The 25,941-nt window shown below is 34.4% G+C and overlaps 1 protein-coding gene across 1 annotated transcript; it reads right to left on the bottom strand.

Annotated features, from left to right (window-relative positions):
- Nucleotides 1-514: 514 nt before the first annotated feature.
- Nucleotides 515-24,357, bottom strand: LOC149798587 (LHFPL tetraspan subfamily member 6 protein-like). The gene is made up of 3 exons (XM_089957406.1): nt 23,215-24,357; nt 3,967-4,065; nt 515-3,425 (listed from the first exon to the last, which is right to left on the bottom strand). The coding sequence occupies exons 1-3, from the start codon at nt 23,618-23,620 to the stop codon at nt 3,301-3,303; spliced, it is 630 nt and encodes a 209-aa protein (XP_089813532.1). The 5' UTR covers nt 23,621-24,357; the 3' UTR covers nt 515-3,300.
- Between the last annotated feature and the right edge of the window lie 1,584 nt (nt 24,358-25,941).

Here is a 25,941-nt window from a genome sequence, read left to right as displayed (position 1 = left end):
TTTTTATGTCACTGTGATGTACTGATGTTTAATGTTTGACCAAATCAAACAATGCAACTCAAACATTTGTTTGCGTTCAAGAATAAAAAAAACAACAAAATCATAAAATTGCAGGTTATGCAATATCTTCATACCTGTAATAAAATGTGTTACGTGCATGCTCTTTTCCCAGATGTATCATTTTTTCATTTGCCACATGTAGCTATTAAGAACAATTTCGACTTCATTTGTTTTCCCTAAACATAATGATATTCCGGTGTTTAGCTCAGAACTAAGAACTATTTGAGGCGTAATGTTCAAAGAGGTACAATACTGTTTCCAAAATTAATACATTTCATTAACGACAGACTACAAACAGATGGAAATAGACACTAACAACAGACTACAAATGGATAGAAATAGACATTAACACCAGACTACAAACGGAAGGAAATTGACATTAACAACAGACTGCCAACGGATGATCTATTAATAAAAGACTTTAAAGGATGCAAATAGACACAATAAATCGATAATCCTTGAGAAGAAATTGTATTCGTCACATTTCATGTGTACACATAATTGATAAACTTCTGTTCTCAAGCTAACCTATACGTGTGCAATATTAGCTGTACTTTTTTCATACATGTCAATTTATAACGGCATGATATCTTAAGCTACGAGGCTTCAGCTTGAGTTAGCTCTTTATTGTTCGATGAGTTACGATGTATACGAATCGGCTGTACAAAAATATGACGTTTCCATTCATTACTTTACAAAATAATACAACTGCACAATTCAGAAAACACAATTACGACGTTTTCATTCATTACTTTACAAACTAATACAATTGCACAATTCAGAAAACATAAATACGACGTTTCTATTCATGACTTTACCAAATAATACAATTGCGCAAGTCGGAAAACACAATTACGACGTTTCCGTTCATGGCTGTACAAAATAATACAATTGCGCAAGTCGGAAAACACAATTACGACGTTTCCATTAATAACTTAACAAAATCAGAAAACACAATTACGTTTCCATTCATGAATTCATGACTTTACAAAATAATACAATTATGACAAAATCTGTCTCTTTCACTCTTGCTACTCTATCGCTAACAAGACAAATTTATTAGCTGTATGGTGTTCCTTTTTCTTAAAATGATTTGTTATTTCCACATGAAGGAATTGGGCTCGACACGTTATATTTCCACATGAAGGAATTGGGCTCGACACGTTATATTTCCACATGAATGAATTGGGCTCGACACGTTATATTTCCACATGAATGACTTGGGCTCGACACGTTCTATTTCCACATGAAGGAATTGGGCGCGACACGTTCTATTTCCACATGAAGGAATTGGGCTCGACACGTTCTATTTCCACATGAAGGATCTGAGCAAGACATATCAATTACATACTTTTCAACATTAATGATATCACTAAATGAAATTTTGGAATCCACACATACTTAAACTCTACTAAGATATGGTTACTGATGTATAGGTTTTTCTGAAGTCCAATCAAAGGAGTACCAGTTAAAGTTCTAATAAACAATCCGGTAGTAAATTTTTATTTTCGTACGGTCTCTTTTTAATAAATATGTTATGATAAATTTTAAGAAAAGTATACAAATGTTATTGATAAATTTTAAGAAAAGTATACAAATGTTATTTTGTACTTTACTTGGAGTGCCATTAATAACTTACTAGCACACGTGATTCATTTCTGGCATTGCAATTGAACTCATCGACGAATGTATTACTAATCAACTGTAAGCAATGGGCATAAGTTTGCTTTCTTCTTTTTTAAGACCGCTCCGGTGGCCTAACTGGTTCGATCGTCCGCCTAGGTCGCGGATTCGAACCTCGGCCAAGCAATACCAAAGACATACAATTGGTATTAACAGTTTCCTTGCTTGGTGGTCAGCATTATAAAGTTAGTGTTATTGCTGGTTGGTCTGGCGTCAGGATCATGTGACTGGGTGAAATATGATACTACGTGTCTACGGCATGATGCTCCATTGTCAGACATCACTATAAACTGCTACATTGCAGGCATTATAGCAATATGACTCGAAATGTTAAAGCTAAGTTGAAAATCCAAAAAGACAACACAACACACTCTTTTTTTTATGAAACTAGAAAAACAGAACATGTATTCAAGGAACAGGAAAAAGTGGTTGTGGTTAAGAAGCGATACTACCCACGCGCTAAATACCATGTCTATAATGGAATCAGCAAAAAAATTTAACGCACTGAATATGAGGTTTTTCTTCAAAGTTAGAATGAAATATTTTTTATGCATCTAACAGAAGGCCACGTGTCGTAAACAAAAAAGCATAATTTACCATTACTATTAATATTCTACGAAAACCATGTAACTGGTCACAATGTACTTCGTCACGTGACGTAAATAAAATCGCTACATCACATCACGCAATGTCAAAGAATAATGTCATTTGGTAAAACAAGTATCCATGTTGCGTCATAAGTATAATCTTACTACCTTGCTAATTTGATATTAAAGTATGATTTTTGAAATTTATTTAATAATGCCAAGTATAACTGGCGGCAAACAGTAATATATATATAAAGTACTATTCAAGTGGTTTTAATCAGTAAAGTTGCAGAAGATTACCTTTCAGTCTTTGTTTTCCTGAGTGTCTTGATCTGGCTTACATGTGCATATATATATATATATATATATATATATATATATATATATATATATATATATATATATATATATATATACGTATCACATTTAAATTCCATTGAATCGACGCACAGTCATTTGTAACGGTGGACGCAAACAATGTAAGCAAAAATGTTATTTGAAATCACCATAAAAACGGAAATTCGTGTTTTATAAAATAATCTTGCTTTTATAATCTACTAAACTTGTCCAGAAGTACAAACTAACTGTTAAAAACTGGTGTCCAGTTTCGTAACAGTGTACAAAGTCAAAACGAAGTATATTTGAAATCAATGTAACTTCAATATTTTATATGAAATGTATTCTAAACAAAATGAATATTTCAATATTTTATAGCAGAACCTAAATATATGTGACTATAAAAGCGCAAACAAAAGACTCTAGAGTTATCAATGAAGTTTAAGTTTGAGATTATAAACCTGAACAATATTGCAAGTTATTTCACGCTCTTACTCTCGCAAAACCTTACAAGCTAAATATAAACATGTCTCAGACAAACGTCCACTCCTAATAATATCAGCTGTCGCTTGAATAAATGCTGAAACGTAGATGTACACAAAGAAGATGGTCATATCTGAAGTTATCTTGTATCCTAGAGCTGATAATTAGACACGGACATCTTCTTCTTGGGCGCATGGCAGGACAGTACCGCACAGATTAAGGTAAGTCCAGATCCAGCAGCAGCAAGGTAAAATGACCATGAAAGGGTGCAACCTCCTGAAAAGAAAATCTATGTAGTTTGTTTATTCCTTTAGTTTTAAATTTAATGTCAGAATAAAATATTTCACGTTAAGTAAACACGTACGACGCAAACCTATTAATGTTACGCATTACGCTGCACAAGGTATGCACGTTTACTACCAACATTCAATTAATATATACCTTTTGAAAATTGAAACACTAGAAAAGTAAAGCTTTTCGTCTTCTGTAAACCAAAATATGTGCTTGTAATTTTCTTTACAAAGATATAAATAAATCCCAAAGAGCAGTTCATATGCCATATAAAGCGGTAACATGTCTTTCGTTCTTTACATTATTATGCTTAATTAAGTTTGCTTTTAGTTCTAATAGCATATTCTCTAGCTCATAATCGCAAACCACCTATTTCAATCCGCTACGCTCCTTTATCGCCCGTGTCTTCTTGTGCGGAGGTTTCCCAATTGCTATGTATAAACATAAACGTTGTTTAACCAATCATTGCGAGCATGAGTAATTTATTTCTCCCTAATGTGACCCAACATGACCTTTTGATACTCACCCATGACGTACGACCTAGACGCATTGCCACATGACTCTTGGACTTCTCGCGAATCCCATCCATTAGGATAGAGTCCGACTCCTGCTCCCATTAGAAGACCTGCAATCAGAAAATAATAATTTATTCATTCATCAACTGTCGAGAGGAAAATGAAGGACAAAAAGAGATGTAGAGAGAGATATAACAGAAAGTTAAGAGAGTCGACGAAGATAAACAGATAAATTAACCCATAAACTTAAATACAACCGCCATGAATTTGTCGTAAGTACGCCTTCAAGGTTTCACATTTCCATAATAACGCCTTCAGTGTTTCACGTTTCCACAGAGAGATAGTATTAATTACCCAAGAGCAATGTATTGTTCTTACAAAGATAAAGTTCTATTTGAAAGTGGGCATCAAAGCCAGAATGTAGATTCTCTATAGTTAATTGGCTTGCCTACCTAATAAATAACTATGCAACTATCTTTGTATGACAAAAGATTTAGAAAGGAGGCGTTGTAACGTGTGGTGATTGTTCGCGGATATATAGTAATAGGGTACAAGCTGGAAACGACCATTTTGGACAATGGAAAGGCATGTGACTTACTGCCATTTGAACATAGGACAACGGTCAAGCGTGTGGCATACTGCCATTTAAACAATCAATAATGGTCAGGTATGTGACTTACAACCACTTAAACCTAAATTGATACGTACTTTCTTCAACATTTCTCAGAATCGTCATAAACCATGAAAAGAATTAAAAACGATTACGATTTATGCGATAATTTCGTCGCATAGCAACTGCGCATCTTACTCTTCTATTTTTATAAGTCTTTGGTATGAAGGTTACATTGACGATAGGAAAGAAGATTGTGTCGTTAAAAACAGTTGACACATGGATTACATATTTGTTACGAACACTTTATTTGTTTCCTCCTTCGAAAAATTGTTTTAACTGTACATACGATGAAAACTGACTCAAGGTTATGACGACAAGGGGTCTTATAAAAATGGATGTTGCAAACTGCGTTGGATATAAAAACATGAAATTATGTATACATGTGTCTTCCTCCATCATTTCTCTTACCGCCGTGTCAATTGTACTCATGGAAAAAATTATCAGGTTAAGGAACCTAAAATTGTCAGTAGTCAATATATTAGATGCATTCAGTTTTATTGGATGTGTTTACCCTGACCTGAATGAAGTACTACTCCATGCCTTGCTTAATGATAAACCGGATACTTTTTCAAAAGATGTGTACAAACTATGTCCAGTTGGCGTAGTAACTATTTAAAACTGTAGTCAGATGGCCAACGTACTGCCTTGCATGTTTAATTCAGACTGATAATTGTATTCTTACACATGAAACATAATATCAATTCATTTTTTAAAACTATATGTTATGCTTGAGAGACATCAAGGATTAAGGGATTACAATCCCTTCTTTACGTAATATCGTATGTTTAGCCGTGACCTAATACGTACATCATGCTGGGTGCTAAATATGAAAGTTATCGTGTTCTGAAATCATATCAGCATTACCATATGAAACACATTAGCATTACCATACGAATCATATTAGCATTACCATAAAAATCATATTACCATTACCATATGAATCGCATTAGCATTACCATATAATCATATTAGCATTACCATATGAATCACGTTAACATTACCATATAATCATATTACCATTACCATATGAATCATATCAGCTTTACCATATCAATCACAGTACTATTACCATATGAATCAGATTACCTTTACCATAAAAATCATAATAGCATTACCATATGAATCATATCAGCATTACCATATGAATCAGATTACCTTTACCATAAGAATCATATTAGCATTACCATATAATCATATTGCACTACCATATGAATCATATTATCATTACCATATGAATCATATTAGCATTACCATATGAATCACATTACCATTGCCATATGAATCACATTAGCATTACCATATGAATCATATTACCATTATCATATGAATCATATTGAATTACCATATAATCATATTAGCATCACCATATAATCATATTGGACTACCATATGAACCATATTACCATTAAAATATGAATCATATCAGCATTACCATATGAATCATATCAGCATTACCATATGAATCATACCAGCTTTACCATATGAATCATTTTATCATCACCATAGGGATCATTTTACCTTTACCATAAGAATCATATTAGCATTACCATATGAATCATATTACCATTATCATATGAATCATATTGAATTACCATATAATCATATTAGCATTACCATATAATCATATTGGACTACCATATGAACCATATTACCATTAAAATATGAATCATATCAGCATTACCATATGAATCATATCAGCATTACCATATGAATCATACCAGCTTTACCATATGAATCATATTAGCATTACCATATGAATCATTTTATCATCACCATATGGATCATTTTACCTTTACCATAAGAATAATATTAGCATTAACATATGAATCATATTACCATTACCATATGAATCATATTAGCATTACCATATGAATCAGATTACCTTTACCATAAGAATCATATTAGCATTACCATATAATCATATTGCACTACCATATGAATCATATTAACACTACCATATGAATGATTTTAACATTACCATATGAATCATTTAGCATTGCCATATGAATCATTTTACCATTACCATATGAAAAGCCTTTGTAAAAGAACTATCCTTGCTAATTATACTAAATCATTTCCACTGCATATCATGGAACGTGTTGAATTTAGACACATCCCGTTTTCTCACATGCATAAATAAAAAGCAGACTTAGAAAGACGAGGGCCTTAACAATGCTACATGGCTAATAAAATTTTAATCCTATTTATTATGAGGACACATTTCTTCTTGTTTGGATTTGGCATGGTGCCATTTGCAAACCGTGAATTGATAACTGGAGTACACGTATTTGCATGATTTGCGTATGGAAACATTGATTTTTATTGATTTTTCGATATAGGAATAATTGACCTCATATGACTTCTGGTCATTGGCTGCCTTCATATGACCTCTGGTCCTTGGTTTAGTCATTAAAATCCATGTGCTTCTTGGTGTCAGCAAGAATTAGAATACACTCATTCGATTCGATTAAAATAAATAATCACAGCATATTTAACGGCGGTGCGCCCTATATGAAAACGAAGCCGATTAACCAGAACAGGCTGTAACGTCTTGGATTTAATCGTAACATCTTGGCTTTAATCGTAACGTGCTGGATTTAATCGCTGAAATCAACTTGAATAGTAAGGAGCTAGCAAGAATATAAAGTGATGTATCTGCTACAAATGACATTATCGAATAACTTTCCAAAATGGCTGCGAAGTAAAGCGTTATGAAGATCACGAAGGACTTTTCGAAAGACTTGTCACAAGTTCAGAAGCTTATGCAAGTCCAGGCAGTAACTCACACAGTATTTGTACAGTAAATTATAATCTGTTGTCTGTAATTTTCAGCTATTTCTGTATGCATTCTTAACATTTTTTATCCATAAAAAGGCATAAGTACATATAGATACATTCGGATATACATACAGCTAAACAGGAATGCGGTTTAATTCTACTCCTTATAATGGGATTTTGAAAGCATACCCGAGGAACACTTTAAAAAGGTAACTCCATTAATAAAAAGATTCTGATAATTGGTATTGTATATTATAAACAATGTGGTTCTTTGGAAAATGATACTGTTATCCTGTTTGTCCATCAATGTATACATATTAGGAAGCTGGCAAAGAGGAGAATGCCAACGCTTCATTTACAAAAAAACTAAATGTACCCAGTGGGACTCTTGACACTAACTATTCAATGGACACTATTGTAGATGCAAATGTAAATGGATTTTCAGGGTTTGTATGTGACTTTGAAGATGCTAATATATATGAACATTTAAATATAAAAATCGGATGTCAGAATGATAAAAGTAGTATGGAGACAATCTCAGTGAGTACCCCATTGCATGATGACATACATGTAATTGATATGAAACTAAATACAAAAGGTTTTAACATAGGTCACTTAAATGTACAAGGTATAGTGGGAAAGATAGACCAGATTAAGTTAATGTTGTCTTCCATGGAAAATAATATACCTGTTTTAGGACTCACTGAAACCAAATTAAATGCTAACCACAATGATGATCTATTTCACTGTCAAGGCTACAATAAACCATTTCGTAGGGACAGAGAGACAGCAGGGGGGGGTCTTGTTGTATACATTAGGGAAGATGTAAATGTAAAAAGGCGACTTGACTTGGAGTCACATGAAATTGAGAGTATCTGGGTGGAAATTTTTCAAAATAATGCAAAATCTTTCCTAGCTGGTTTCATTTATAGACCACCTTCCTCCAAAGCATTTTGGAATGATAACTTTTTTAAACAAATAGAAAATGTTCTAGCACGGGAGAAAGAAACATATATACTCGGAGATATAAATAAGGACCTTCTCAATACTCAAATAAGGAACAACTGGATGGAATTTATTGAATCACTAGGCCTAGACCAGCTGGTAAATGAGCCTACAAGGGTAACAGAAAAATCAAGCACTCTTATTGATCACATTTATACTAACCTACCAGACAATGTGGCTTGTGTTAATGTACCAAATGTTGGTCTTAGTGACCACTATCCTACTTTTTTGACAAGAAAGGTTAAATGCAAGAAAAATAAGAAAAATAAACATAAAATGATCACTTACAGATCGTTCAAAACTTTTAATGAAGAACAATTTCTCAATGACCTATATAAAGTTCCATGGAGTATGATCCAAAATTTGGATGACATAGATGAAGCCATGAGGGTGTGGACTGACTTATTTATGGATGTAGTATCTAAGCATGCACCACTGAAAGTACATCGAGTAAAGACTGATATTCAACCTAATTGGCTTACTACTGAAATCCTAGATGCTATGAAAACACGAGACAAATTCAAGGCTATGGAAAACCATGCACAATATAAAGTATGGAGAAATAAAATAACAAGTATGATCAAAAAAGCTAAAAAAACTTATTATCAATCATTGCTTGAAAACAAAATGAGCAACACAAACTCCATTTGGAAAGTCTTCAATGAACTCACTGGAGGAACGCACAAAAAACAGACAAATAAAATTCACTCACTTCTGGTAAATGACACCATAGTCACTGATGAAACTGACATTGCAAATGTTTTCAATGATTTTTTCATCAACATTACCACAAAGTTAAAAGAGCCAGTGATAGAAAACAACTTTAATGAACTGAAAAAGTTCTGCAGCAGTAAAATCTCAAAGGAGGTATGTTTCTCTATCCCACCAGTGTCAAAAAACTTTGTTCAAAAATGTCTCAGTGAACTTGATACCAAGAAAGCTACAGGACTTGATCAGATTGGTCCACGACTCATTAAATCTTCTGCCTTTGCTATTGTAGATAGCATAACATTAATAATTAATTTAAGTATTGCAACCTCATCTGTCCCCAAAATATGGAAAACTGCAAAAGTAACTCCTATTCACAAATCTGGTTCTAAGGATGATGCTGATAACTGCCGACCAATTTCAATACTACCAAACTTGTCAAAATTGATTGAAAAACATGTCCATGGCTCATTCATGTCATATTTAACCAAACACTTGCTGTTACATCCTAATCAATCAGGCTTTAGACAGAACCATTCCTGTGAGACTGCCTTGATCTCCCTAACTGATAAATGGCTTCAAGCACTTGACCAAGGTAGAATAATAGGAACTGTATTTGTAGATTTCAGGAAAGCTTTTGACATGGTGGATCATGAAATCCTTTTGAAGAAACTGAAAATCTACCAGTGTGATGAAAGAACAATTAGATGGTTTACTTCATACTTAAATGAGAGAACACAACATGTTTACATAAATAATGTTCTGTCTGAACCTGAAACAGTTAGATATGGAGTACCACAAGGCTCAATTCTAGGTCCACTACTGTTCATTTTATTTATTAATGACCTACCACTTTTACTAAGAGACTCAATATCATCTACAGATCTCTATGCAGATGACACAACATTGTCAGACATCCAAAACACAAAGCATGAGCTCGAAATTTCTTTACAGAATGCACTAAACAAACTGGAAAACTGGTGCACATGTAATGGCATGGTGGTAAATACTGGTAAAACTAAAATATTACTTATCTCAACACGGCAAAGAAGGACAAATCTTGATAGTGATGAACTATGTCTGACATGGAAGGATACAAATCTGCAAATAGTCTGTCATGATAGGCTTCTTGGTGTTCTGGTAGATAATAACCTATCATGGACTGAACATATCAAACATACCAGTAAAAAAAGTCAATTAAAGTTTATGGCTTCTCAGTAGGATAAGACATTTTCTCCCTGAAAGGCACAGGAAACTATTTTATAACAGTTACATACAACCCTATTTGGACTACTGTAGTACAGTATGGGGTAATTCAAATGATAAAAACATAGCAAAGCTGGCACATCTTCAAAAAAGAGCATTTGGACTAATATCAATCCAGAAAGAAAGCAAGGAAAGTTTAGCTGGTAGGTTAAACATATTGCCTATTAAAGACCGAATCTGTTTGAGAAAAGCCAAATTAATGTACAGGATATCTCAGAATAGTGCTCCTGAATATTTGCAATCACTATTCCAGTATAGGCTACCTGGTAATACTCCCCACCTGCGATCCATGTCTACCAAACAGTATAAAATTCCCAAACCAAATAAGGAGTTATTTAAAAAAAGTTTCCAATACTCTGGAAATCTGCTCTGGAATAGTATTCCAGCTGAGATTAGAAATGCCCACTCTATTTCCTTCTTCCAAACCCAATATATCCAGTGGCTTCAGACATGCAGCTTAAATAAATAAATTCCTTTGTATGAGGGCCTCAAGGTAGATTAGTTTTTAGCTAATTGTTACCCTCTTTAAATAAGGTCATTATTATTATTATTATTATTATCCAATACCATCGTTCTAATCGATCCGTATTCCATGTTGGATATTTCAACGGATTTTGTACACGCTAATTTAGCAGTCAATAAATCTGTGTTGAAGGAGTAGTATGCTCTTGTGGACCACCAGACCCGTTAACTTCTATGTAACATCTTCCTACTTTATTGTGCATGGAATTTCTGAGCCGTTCAGCCACTTATAATCTACCGTCTACAATCAACTATTTTCTCGCCTTTTCAGAAAGAAAAAGAACGGAAAAGACAGTTTGCCTAAGATTTTGCTGACATTGTCTATTATGAGATTTATAACAGAAGTTTAAAATGAAAAATGATATTTGAAGTGTATAATCTATATATTTCTCTCCATAACATAAAATGTGTATCGTTGTCTGTCTGTTACAGCGTTGAGTCATTATCTACCATGTTTCTGCCTTTGATAAGATATAAGTAAATACATCAGTGCATTCAAAAAGAGGAAGGAAAATAGAAAACAGTAATCCCTCGAAGGGACTAGAGCTTTAGAGAGCAAAATGAATTTCCAGGAATTCAAGATAAAACCATTTCTTCCTTTTAAATGTCGAGTTCAGCATAAACATGATTTTCAACTTAGTTGTTGCTGTGGGCATACTGGATTCCAGAGTGGCACCATATTTATTTACGTGAAATTAGGCATCATTTTGAAGCGTTTTTGGTGAAAATTCAATGTCATAGTGGTCATCCATTCATGGGGAGTAGAGAAAACAAGATTTTTAAAACAGTCTGTGCGGTTGCCATTATGAATGTACAACTGGCACAATTTTAATTTAGGACTTGGTGAAAAAGCCCGTCATAATGGTCATTTTTTTAAGAGGTGTAGTGACAACAACATATTTACTACGGTCATCGTGGCAGCCATACTGGATAAACGACTGGCACAATTTGCATTTAAGACTAACTAGGTCTCATAAGAAGTCTGCCTGCGAAAATCCCATGCTGATATAGCCATCCATTTGGAAAGGAATAGAGACAACATATTTTCAAAACATGACATTCCATTCAGAAAGAGTAGCAACAACCAGAGTTTCAAGATGGCTGCCGTGGAGGGGAGTAGATGTTAGATTAGCGTTGTTTTCATTTAAGACCAACTGGGAATCATAATAAGTCAGCTAGACATCACCAGAAGTCTTTAAGTAAAACCCCATATTGATATGTCCAGCTATTCTAAACGAAAAGATTTTCAAGGTGGCTGCTGTGGCGGCCATATTGGACTTCAATTTAGCACCATTTTACTAAGAATTAACAAGGCATCATAATACGGCTTTTAGTGAAAACCCTATGTTCATACGACCATCCCTATAAGCGGAAATGCGATTATTAAAGTTTCTCGGCTAGCGTGGGTACGTGGGAAAGCCTGCCAGTAGCTTCTCGTGGGTCGGTGGTTCTTTCCTGGGTTTTCCAGGGTTCTTCCTCCACCAGTTATACTGGCCGCCATATATGGCCTATCTTGTGCTGAAAAATGGCGTTAAACCCTAGAACAACAACAACAATTAAAGTTTCTAGATGACTACAGTGGCAGCCATATTGAACATAAACATTTTCATTTAGTACCAACCAGACATCTTAGAAAGTGTTTCAAATAAAACCCCATGCCGATATAATCATCCAAACAGGAGAAGTAGCGAAGCAAGATTTTCAATATATCTGCCACACTGCAGACATATTGGACGTCAGATGGGTATCTTTTTCAACTAGGCGTCATAAGAAGTCTTTCAGTGAAAACCACGTGGTTATATGGCCATGCATTTAGGAGGTGAAATGAAAATAATAATTTCAAAATGGTCACTGTGGCATCCATACTGGATGTCCAAGTAGCGCCATTTTCATTTCGGACCGACTAGACCATGGGATGAGTGTGCATGTAAAGATTAAAGGCATTCCTTCCAGTAGTTTAGGATGAGCAGCGATAACAAACTCGTGCTAATCGACGGACGGACTACGGGCAGCAGACCACCCCATATTCTCTTCTGGTCTTTGATAAAAAATGCAAACAAAGTCTGCATTGCTGAAAAGTTTCATTTGATCTAGTCTGTTGGAGTTTAGTGGACTATGATTTTAATATTCATTCCGAAAGGTGATCCCAGATTGTATCCACAACAAAGAAAATCAAGACAGTATCCCAGTTCATGTCAGAAACGACTCATCACTGATCAGCTGAATGAACCTGTGACTAATTAGCAACTGTACAAATACTCATGGCAAAGTGGGTATGTGTACAAATACTCAGGGCAACGTCGGTATATGTACAAATATTCAAGGCAACGTGGGTATATGTACAAATACTCAGGGCATCGTGGGTATGTGTACAAATATTCAAGGCAACGTGGGTATGTGTACAAATACTCAGGGCAACGTCGGTATATGTACAAATATTCAAGGCAACGTGGGTATATGTACAAATACTCAGGGCATCGTGGGTATGTGTACAAATATTCAAGGCAACGTGGGTATGTGTACAAATACTCAGGACAACGTGGAGATGTGTACAAATACTCAGGGCAACGTGGGGATGTGTACAACATCAATATTACACATGAAAAAGTTGTATGTACTGTATTCCTGTCAACAAATGTCCTTTTAAAACAGAATATTGGATGCTTGGCTTGGACTTGTAACGAATTTCTTTAACATTGTGAAAACATATTCAATATATCTAAGACCTGCACTTTGACCCATAACCTCCACTCCCAGCAGTCGCAGACTAGCAATGCCATGATTAATTACAAACCCACTTATTCAAGTTGACACAAGCTAGAATGTGTCTAAATCTTAATCATTTCCTCTCCCCTAGGCCTGGTAGACACATATACACGTCATCAGATTGTAGAAAACGATGCATCTAATCAACATAATGGAAATCCAAGTAGTGCTAGCTAAGCAGGAACCAACGTCTTTACATGTTCACCTAGGCAGACGAAAGCCAGATAGGGTCATCTCTACCACCTACTCAACACAACAAAAGAGAGTGAATTTACAGTCATGTCAATCAAGTTAACAACTTGTGACTATGATGACTATGATGATGATGATATCAGTATAGGACAAATTCGGTCATGGTTCTAAGCAATACCCCAAAAGTATCATTAGCTTTACAAATAAATAATCCCACAAAGACTACAGTTTCCAACATTTTGTTACAGCTATTGAAGTGGAAGAAACATTTGTATCTCTAAAAGGTTACAACGTACAATACTGATATATGTCTGTTTCGGTAGAAATAAAAATATGATAAAGAACGCAATGAAATCCGCCTCGCTAGGAAGTCATCATTATCTCTAACAGAGGTTCTGGAACCTTGAAAGTCTTTGTTTTTTGTTTTTGCCATTTTGAATCATAAACTCTCTAAGGGTATTCTGCACGAACAAATTCTCAGAATTCACTAGATTAATGTGAAGATAAACTATCTAATGCTATTGTGCACTAAAGAGTTCTGAGAATACACTAGATTAATGTGAAGAGAAACTATCTAATGCTATTGTGCACTAAAGAGTTCTGAGAATATATTTGATTAATTGAATGAAGAAGAGTGCGTGAATTCGATTCAAGAGAACACTATTTTTAACACTTACGGAAACGCACACTCAGCCTTAGCGATCAAAAGATAGATTTACATTCATAGCATTCATTTTTTTATCCTTTAAATGCAACAGACACTCACAGAATTGCAGCTCATCCAACCTAACCAGTGTGTGTTTCAAAAGCAAAGAGTTTTGAAAAATTTAGTTTTGCGTAGTTTGAGTTTCCTCTGGGCTTCACGACCAGGGGTAGATAATATGCACTGTAACTGCCTTTCCACACTGCCGTAAAAATACATATTGTAAATCCCTTCCCGTACTGCCGTAAAAATGCTTACTGTAAATGCCTTTCCATACTGCCGTAAAAAGTACTTATTGTAAATGCCTTTCCATACTAACGTAAAAAAAAATACTTACTGTAGATGCCTTTCAATTTCATACTGATGTAACATGCTTACTGTAAATGTCTTTCCATAATGCCGTAAAAATACTTATTATAAATGCCTTTCCATACTGCCGTAAAAAATACTTATTGTAAATGCATTTCCATACTGTCGTAACAATACTTATTGTAAATGCCTTTCCATACTGCCGTAAAAATACTTATTGTAAATGCATATCTATACTGCCGTGAAATACTTATTTTAAATGCTTTGCCATGCCGTCGTAAAAATATTTACTGTAGATGCCTTTCAATTTCATACTGCCGTAAAATACTTATTGTAAATGCCTTGCCATACTGCCGTAAAAATAATTATTGTAAAAAATAATTATTGTAAATGCCTTTCTACTCTTTTTTTTTTAAAAAAAAATGTTAAGTTCATCTTTAGTTTAATTAAGAGCTGCCTGTCTAAGTAGAAAAATTCAAATTCAAATAATGTTTATTGGTATTAGCTATGAGTATTATAATCAAATGCTACAGTAAATGTGAAGGCTTAACCAGATAATTGATACGGTGTTCCCATATTTATACACATAGCCAGGCAATTGATACGGTGTTCACACACACACACACACACACACACACATATATATATATATATATATATATATATATATATATATATATATATATATATATATATATATATAGGTAATTGATACGGTGTTCCATATTGATACATATATCCTGAATCATAGCACGTAATTGATACGGCGTTCCCATATTTATGCATATAGCCAGGTAATCGTTACGGTATTTCCATCCATATATATATATATATATATATATATATATATATATATATATATATATATATATATATATATATATATATATATATATATATATATATATATATATCCAGAATCATAGCACGTAATAGGCTTAACAAGATGAGATGCAGATGGGGTTCAGCCACAGCAATAAGAGTGTCTGGGTCGTACTGTATGTACATAATTCCGTCCTAGATAATGCTGTATCGTCTGACTAGAAAGTAATTGCAACTGATAATTGGTGAAAATAAAGTCTAGCTCTAGCATAAGCTCGCGCTCTTAGCATTAAACAAGAAAACTGGCGACTGACATCCATATAAAAACAAATGAAGCCGTCTCTCCCTATAGAGACGGATTTTTTAAATTGGTAGGAATATATATATATATATATATATATATATATATATATATATATATATATATATATATATATATATATATATATATATATATATATATATATATATATATTATATATATATATTCCTGATTCAGAAAAAGCAATAATGCTAATATATATCTTAAGAAACATTTTATGCACGAGTTACAGCTTCATATTCACAAGGGTGAAGGTCACTCTTCATTAAAAGAAACAACTGTTGGTCGGTCATCGCGTGTTTCAGCAAAATTTATTGGCCCGAGTTGAAATTGTCAGAGTTTTGAAAGATTTAAAATTCCAAGACTAAACTGTTGTCCCCCAAAATCATAGTTAACGTTAGAAATAGTTTTGAACGTACTTTATTTATACTGATAAAAAGAGGACGTCTTCATTGACGATGCATGTGTTCAGACGGAATATGAAAGAAATTAAAATAGTGTAAAATTTAGTGGCATAAACACCCTCAATTTAACAATTTCTAAATAACATTACTATATTTTTTTATTCTGACTGTAATTTGGAATAATAACAAATTTGCACTAGACTGATGAAAGAAGACACAAAATGTTGTAATGCATGTCATGTCAATATATAAGTTTTATTCAACTACAGTACCATGTTCACCTGCGTTTAAAACAATGTTTTGGTGTTGTAAATTTGGCCGAAAAGAAAAATATAAAATTTACATTCATCTCTCCCAATCAATTTAGCGTCATTTAATGTGGACTATCCGTCCTAAATTAATATCTCTCATAAGCCAGTTAGGGTCATTTGAGGTACACTATCCGTACTAGATTATTACATCAACATTCACCCTCCCTCCCCTTCGGCAGTTAACATCATATGAGGTGGACTATCCGTACTGAATTAATATCTGCACATTCATCCCCTGCCCCATTTGCAAGTTAACATTATTTGAAATGGACTATCTGTACAAATTAAAACTGAACTCTACATTCATCTCTCTCAAGACAGTTAACAAATTTGAGGTGGACTATCCGTACTAGATTATTACGTCTACATTCATGTCTCCCAAACCAGTTAACATCATTTACTTCGCCGTCTTCAGCACGCATTTGGTATTCATGATAGAGCCAACTATGGTTCAAGTCCTACTTAGTCAACAGGGCAAAAATTGTGTCCGTAAAGGAATAACAGTCCAGCCCAGTTCATATATGATTTGGTGTTCCACAAGGCTCTGTTCTCGGCCACGCTATATCTAGCTGGTCTACTGAAGCTAAGGCTACCATCCAAAGCGTAGAGAGGTGCATTTCCAGTGTGAAGTCATGGATGGCATGCAACAATCTGCAGATGAATGATGATAATACTGAAGCCATCCTGATCACGACACAAAGACTTTCTCATTCGCATCCTTTATCTCAAGCAATACGTATCAGCAATACCAGGAATTGTTTACCCACTCCTCTCCCACACTCTGTTATGTAACCTTCACTGGCTACTTGTTCCACTCAGACTTAAACACAAAATCTATTCACTATGCTACATTTCATTGACTGGCTCAATACAGTCCAGTATACCTGTCTAGCCTCATCCATGTGTATATCCATCTAGAAACTTGCGCTCTTTTTCCGACACTCGCATTCTCGTTGTTCCCAGTGTTAAAACAAAGTCATACGGACAACGTCCTTTTGTGTACCAGGGTCTCGCTACATCGAACGAGTTGTCCGTAGATCTTAGACATAAAGACACTTTGATCTCATTCAGGACTGCTCTTATAACTCACCTATTTCTATTAAATACGAGAACAGACTTAAAGACTTAATGTTTACTTCCCAATTTATTGCCAGCTTGGTTTTCTTTTGGTTGTAATTTCATGGTGTTTGTTTTGTAATATTGTCGTCCTATATGTTTTTGTGTGTTATCTAATATTGTAAAGCTCTTAGAGCCTCTAAATATTAGGCGCTATACTAAATAACAATAATAATAATAATAATAATAATAATAATTACTATTATTATTATTATTATTTGAGATGGACTATCGGTACTAAATTAATGCGTCTTCGTACATGTCTCCTAAGCCATACAGCGTCATCTGAGGTGGAATATCTCTATTTTTCTCTCCTAAGCCATATAGCCAGTGGCGGATTACCCATTAAGCAAACTAAGCGAATGCATAGAGAAACAACCAAACTAAAATGAATGAATTATATATGACTATTTAGATCTGCATGTACGAGTATTTTGATTTGGAATGATGGCAACACTGGTACTTTCCCACCTTTTAGTCTTTAATTATTTTTTATTTTATTTTTTTTTTTTTTTTTTTTTTTTTTTTTTTTTAGTTTCACATTTGGTAGGAAGAGGGAGGGCACCATAATATTTTCAGTGCTTACACCCTGGAAAGCCTTAATCCAACACTGCATATAGCCTCTACTGAGGGGGACTATCCGTACTAGATTAATAAATACCAAAGTAACCAAGCCTACAATATGGCAACCAAAACAGATGAATAATCATTAATTATCACAAATACCTTGGATAATGTTCATGCTAATGAATGTTTAATTCGAAACCAAAGTGCGTCCTGTAATTTTTATGCAACCATTAACTAATTCACTGTATTGGTTTTTGCATTAAAATAGAGCAATTTTTATAGACTTTTGCATTAAAATGAATCCCTTTTACAGGTTTTTACATTAAAATCAAGCTCTTTTATATGGTTTGCATGAAGATGATGCCCTTTCATAGGCTTTCCATTAAAATGAAGCCCTTTAATAGGCTTTGCATTTCTTAAAAGCCCTTTTATAGGCTTTTGCATTAAAATAAAGCCCTTTTATAAGCTTTTGCTTTCAAATGAACCATTTTTAATATACTTTTACATTAAAAAAGCTCTTTTATAGGCTTTGCATTACAATGAAGCCCTTTTATATGCTTTTGCATTAAAATAAACCACTTTAAAGGCTTTGCATGAAAATAATGCACTTGTAAAGGCTTATGCATTAAAATGAAGCTCTTTTATATGCTTTTGCATTAAAATGAAGCCATTTTATAGGCTTTACATTAAAATGAAGTACTTGTAAAGGCTTTGCATTAAAATGAAGCCGGTTTTTATAGGCTTTTGCATTAAAATAAAGCACTTTTAATACCCTTTTACATTAGAAAAGCCTTTTTATATGCTTTGCATTAAAATGAAGCCCCTTTTATAGGCTTTTGCATTAAAATGAAGCCCTTTTCAAGAGCAGAGAGAATGTACTGCACATTCTTTATTACGATTACTGCTGAAACAATTCAGTATGATTTTTAATTACAATGCAAAATTCACTTCCTTATGTACTGCATAAATGTTCTTTCTTCCTTAAGTTTCGATTTCTTGACCCTGTTATCATTAATTTAATGTTCTACATCCGAAACTATATCCGGTAAAATTCAGCCATGAAATTGCATGCGGATCAGATTGTAAATCATGTTTTTGTTCCCTTAAATATAACCTAATTAAGCGTGAAACATTTGGTTTGATTACCGTACATATGTTTGGTGTCAGGCTGATTGTATCACGTGTAAAATTCTGAAAGTTTCATCATAAGCATGCCGTACACACTGGTTTATATAAATGAGCGTGGCAATACCCTTTCTTCACTGCAAAGGAAACGGATGAGAATCTTTCCGGAAAGCAAACTTCATCAGATTAGATTTGTGCCCCCTTGGGGGATTTGGGGTTGGGGTGGAAGGGGTTCTGGGCAACGAGGATTAAAAGCATTAGGCAAAACTCGTTCTTGATAGCGTTGACATGATGCTTGCCTAGAAACGTAGGTCTCTACAACGTCAAGGTTTATTCTATGTTGCGCTACAGCAAGATTCACGCGGACTTCTAAACAAAATCGATCCAAAACAAATCTGCCGAATTCGAGAACTGCACATCATATTTTCAAACTCTGTTATTATTTTTTTCGTTAAACCACTCTTATATTCAGCAAATGCTCCAGTTTTTAAATGGAGGGGCGAACTTTCCCATAAAATTTTCAGTTCTAGAAATGGACCTTAAAAGGGCCATGTTCACTGCGTCATGAATGAATCAGTCATTGTAACGAACGCGTCGCTAACGGAAGGAAGTAACTGCCCCCTTTTCAAGATGGCTGACATGGTAGCCACACCAACGTCAGGTCGGTACCATCTTCATTTAGCATCAATTTGATATCATAAAGAAGTCCTTTAGCAAAATCCATATATTACCATCCATTTTTCAGGAGGAATAGCGGCACAATTATCTAATGTTTGAGTACGCGCGTTCAATTAGGACTAAATAGACCATGAGATGCTTGTGCCTATACAGTTTTAAAGCAATCCTACAAGTAGTTTAGAATAAGAATAGATAGCAAACTTGTGCTAACGGACGGAAGGACGTTAGACCAGCCCCATAGCTCTTCTGATCTATGACCAGTAGAACTAAAAGAACAAGTGTTGGTAAGAAATGACTGTTTGAGATTATTAAGTGTTTATACCAGTATAGTGTTTGCAGACCAATATCAGTTTGGTTTTTCTTATTACTAGTTTTATACCAATCAATTCTGAAGTATTTCGTTGAATCAGACATCCCATCTGTTTCTAAGATGATGGGATTATTTCTGAACGTTGTCAGATGTCTTTCAGCTAAGCGAGTTATATTTCTCAAAATGACATGCATGTGTAGTCACTAACGCCATATATGAATAATATACCTAACGAATATTCCCTTTTTACACCTGTTTCATGGGGTCTTGTCGCCTATCTACCTGATGCAAGTATACATTTTTTTTACAGGTGTCCATCTCATGCTAGGTGACCATCTAGTTTCACATATTAACGATCTAATACTTATCAGCCATGTGTCAATCAACTGGAATATTGTTCTTCTTGGTACATAAACAATTCATGCTAACATCCATATATACCCTTACTTTATATCAATCGTGTATCTGGTATTGTTGGTTTTTGATAAACGACATGGTAATTTGACTGGACAAAAGTTACGTGGGCATGCAATGTTGTTCAATAATACCGTGACAAATATGATCTTGAATATAATAAAGTTAATAATACAAAAATCTTAATGGACTTGAAAGAAACTACCACACAGTTATATATATTTGCTATATATATATATATATATATATATATATATATATATATATATATATATATATATATATATATATATATATCAGCATAGGACAAACTCGTTTCATGGTTCAAAATCAATACAAAGACAATTACAGGCTCACGTTTGTTTTGGTGGAAATAAGGGGGGAAAATGAACATAATAAATCCACTCGTTACGAAGTCATCATTATCTGTTAACAGAGGTTCCGAAAAATCGGAAGACTTAGTTATGTAGCCATTTAGGAACATAAACTATATAAAGGCTTTTTGCACGAAAGAATTCTCAGAATATACTTGATTAATGCAAACTCTAACAATGTGAAGATGTGGCAAAATGCATACATAGAGAGCTTTTTATCGTTTTTAAATACAGAAATATCTTAGAAGCATCACTTCACAATCCAAAATAATATAAAGTAATCATTGTCGCATAACATCACAGTCCAAATTACAAATATTGTTAACACTTCAGAATGTGGTTTGAAAGAACTGCTAGATTAAATATTTGCATAACCAGAAATATGAAATGGGGTACTTGCAGAGAAATATCAACAAAGGTAGAGTTCAGCTGACCTCTAAGACTACTGAAGTGTAAAATAGGTTACCGATGCAGCATTATCTAGGACTGAATGATGAACATACACAATACGACCCTGACATTGTTACTATTGTGACTGAACCCCAGGTGTATCTCGTTGTCGGTTATATGCTATAAATTACGTGGATAAGCCCCTAGATTAACAGTAATTGTATTCTCTCTTTAATTATACCTTAATTAGCCACTTTGTAGCATTTGGTTATAACATGTGTTGCTAATGCCAACAAATATTATTCAAATATGAATGTTTCTACCTTATCCATACAGCCTTCATTTGGACGAAAATTGTAACTCAGGCTGAAAATTAATCATGATGCAAAGTTCACTTCCTCTTGTATTACAGCAATGTTCCTTCTTCCTTATGTTTCGTTTTCTTCATTATGTTATCAATTATAATGTTCTGTATCCGAAACTATATCCGGTAAAATTCAGCCATGAAATTGCAAGCGGATCTGATTATAAATCATGTCTTTGTTCCCTTAAATATAACCTAATTTAGCGTGAAACATTTGCTTTGATTACCGTACATATGTTTGATGTCAGACTGATGGTATCACGTGTAAAATTCTGAAAAATTCATTACAAGCGATGCCGTACACACTGGTTTATATGAATGAGCATGACAATACCCTTTCTTCACTGCAAAGGAAACGGATGAGAATCTTTCGGGAAAACAAACTTTATGGGCTAGGCGTGGAAGGTTTTTAAGCAATGGGGTTAATACGTTTTAGGCATAAAAAAATATGATTCCCTTCATGAAGACAAAATAGAGTATACTACATGTGTTAATGCACATACATACTCTCTTTTTATGCTGAGATTCGGGGAACAGAATGGCCTATTAAAATATTACGTGACGACCAGAATGGCGTATTAAAATATTAAATGACGACCAGAATGGCCTATTAAAATATTACATGATGACCAGAATGGCCTATTAAAATATTAAATGATGACCAGAATGGCCTATTAAAATATTACATGATGACCAGAATGGCCTATTACATGACGACCAGAATGGCCTATTAAAATATTAAATGATGATCAGAATGGCCTATTACAATATTACATGACGACCAGAATGGCCTATTAAAATATTAAATGACGACCAGAATGGCCTATTAAAATATTAAATGACGACCAGAATGGCCTATTAAAATATTACATGATGACCAGAATGGCCTATTACATGATGACCAGAATGGCCTATTAAAATATTACATGAAATCAATCTTTCTTTCAAACTGGGAGTAACATTTAGAAACTCCAATCTAGACAGTCTTTCATTACAACTTGAACCATATTGTATGACTAACTTAAAACAACACACACACACACACACACTCATATATATATATATATATATATATATATATATATATATATATATATATATATATATATATATAGTGATAGTCAGTTTATGCATGTCTTACCTGAACATAGCTGTATAACCCCTGCTGCCCTTGCAACGGACGGAGTGACGGCACCTCTAACACAAAGTGCCAAAATACTTGTGAAGGCCACCAGCATGGCAAGTCCACACCCCACCCCGAGGGTCAATGTGGCTATCTGCCATGATATACTGGGTATATCCATGAACGTTGTATATCTTCCACACTCCATCACCATCTCTGTTCCACCCTCCACCTGACGGGGATAGTTACACCGGCGGAATACACCGAAATACACCGGGGTTTTGTTTCCGCCGCTCATGTTTGTCATGTGTCCAGACAACCAATAAGGCATGTAAAATCCAATGCTGGCACCAACAGAAGCACAAAAGGACACGATCGCCCAAAATACTCCAACTCCTGACAAGCTGCTCATGGTTTTGTGCATGTATTGTAATTACCGATTTAATTTCAGACAGATATCTTCCAGGAATCTCAAATCACTTTTGATACGATGTCTCAATTCGTCGCTATCTTTTTTTTAACGTTGCTGCTAGTATAAGGGTAAGAAATAATATATATAAAAAAAACCTCATTTAACATCAACTATACAGTTGTAAAAATTGAGCAAAACCTATTTGTGGAACATTTAAATGAAACAACATACTAATCCTCGAATCACTTACTGATCAGTATAAAGAGTGTTTTGGGTGCATTTTCCACTTGAACAGCGCCAATATTCCAGGTGATGCAGGTTTTAATCCAGCAGTAGTAGTATCGTTTTTTGGGGTTTTTTTTACGAGATTATATGTCTATGATGCGTACCCGAATAAGTTTCTCTTATTAGGAATAGGCGGTATTTGCAATCAGATTAAAGGAGAGGAGATAAACAAATCGCTGACAATATTTCAATGCGCGCACTGAAGCTCACGCTAACCTCTGCAAACACTAGGTTTGGATTAAAGACTGTTGACACCGGTTTTGATGTTCATCTTAATCAATCAATTGAGGGCGCCCTCAATCTAGACAATGGACGGTTCGTCTGCTGCTTACATTTCGTCTCGTTAGAATGTTATCCATTGAGATACCAAATGATTAAATTCACAGAGAAACGGTACATACTGAAGTAGGTAAATATGTTTGACTGAATGCTAGCTCCGCTCAGTGCTGCACTTCTCAATGGGTTACAGATACAATAATACCGACTATTCTCCAGCTGCGAATACCTCGACCAGCCAATCAAACAATACAAAGGGAAGGGGGGGGGGGGCTTACTATAGTCTATTTCAAGATTATATATAAACAACGAAGAAATGCGTGATGCCTAAAGAATCATATTAAATAATAATACGAAACAAAAAAAAACTTTATTTTACACAGTAATTATTGATCTAAGAAAATACAATATTTCGTCTCAAACCATAACCAAATATATGGATTTGGGAAATCAAAATACTTTAATTAAATGTAGAGAATGCATTCCTGTAACAACAACAACAATTTTCATAATCGATTTTCATATACAACAAATTCGGCTCCAAGGTAGTTCGATTCGTCGCACAGATGTAGTAACTAAACAATACGTCTGAATGAAAATGGTAGGACGAATACGATATATGAATTGATCTCCCGTTGGATCGTTGACTGGCCTCCAATTTGTGCAATACAAATAGAGAATCAATGTCATACATATGAAACCCTGAGATGCGTTTCTTGTCTGTGTTATTACTAGCATAAAGAAGTGAAGTTCGGTGGTGCACGAGGATCGGACCGAGAATTATATAATTAAATTTGGGAGAATACATTTAAATTACGGTTTTAAAACTGTTTCCACATACTAATGTCTTGTAATTCGCTATGACTTGTATTGAGAATGGGTAGATTTGCCTACCTCCCTGAAAATCTTAGATCCGCCTCTGTGTTTGATTTTGCAAAAATTCAGTCGGTCGTATTAAGTGTCACTTTTAATGAATCGTCATTGAAAGCTAATTTAAACGTAATGAAAACGTTTCTACATTTTCATCCTCTTTAGAAATGAAGATTTAAAATGTGAGGTATTTCACACTCAGCAGAGAAAGAAAAACAGATTACAATATAACAGACTGCGTTACCTCTTTTTAACCCATAATATATGTACACTGAATAGCATTGTAAACCAGCTCCTCTTCTTAATATCTGAACGGAATAGAATGGTATACTGTCTGTTTTCAGTTATTGACTTGTGTATATTTGGACCCCAAACACAGATGTCGTCAGATAGTAACATTAGCTATCATTCGTATTATTTTTACTTACAATAAAGTCGTCCAAAAACAAATCCCGGTGGCATCTAATTGTTTTGATATGCACATTGTATCTGATAATGTATTACATAATGTGATTGCCATCTTCTAAAACCAAGTTAAAACTCGAAGAAAAAAATTAACATTCTATATTAAAAGATGTTTAGTGGGTTTAACGCCATTTTTAAGCACACGATAGGTTTTGCATGGAGGCCTGTATTTTTGAGTAGGAAATAAACTAGACCAACAAGTTGTTCTCCACCTTTTTTTTTTGTTTGTTTTTTGTTTGACTGGCGGCCAGTCAGACAAAAAAAAAAGGTGGAGAACAACTTGTTGGTCTAGAAACAAACTGGAACAACCACAGAACACTGAACTACGTACATACTGAGAAGCTATATCACACGACCACATTGGTCTAGCAGACACTCAAACACAGAGGTGACATGTCAGTCATCTACGATGGCCAATAGCGGCTGCCAGAATACAA

The sequence above is a fragment of the Sinohyriopsis cumingii genome, chromosome 5 (genome assembly GCF_028554795.1).
Source record: "Sinohyriopsis cumingii isolate HCF-2022 chromosome 5, ASM2855479v2, whole genome shotgun sequence".
In the NCBI taxonomy this organism is placed as follows: Eukaryota; Metazoa; Mollusca; class Bivalvia; order Unionida; family Unionidae; genus Sinohyriopsis; species Sinohyriopsis cumingii.
This window is presented reverse-complemented; position numbering and strand designations above follow the sequence as displayed.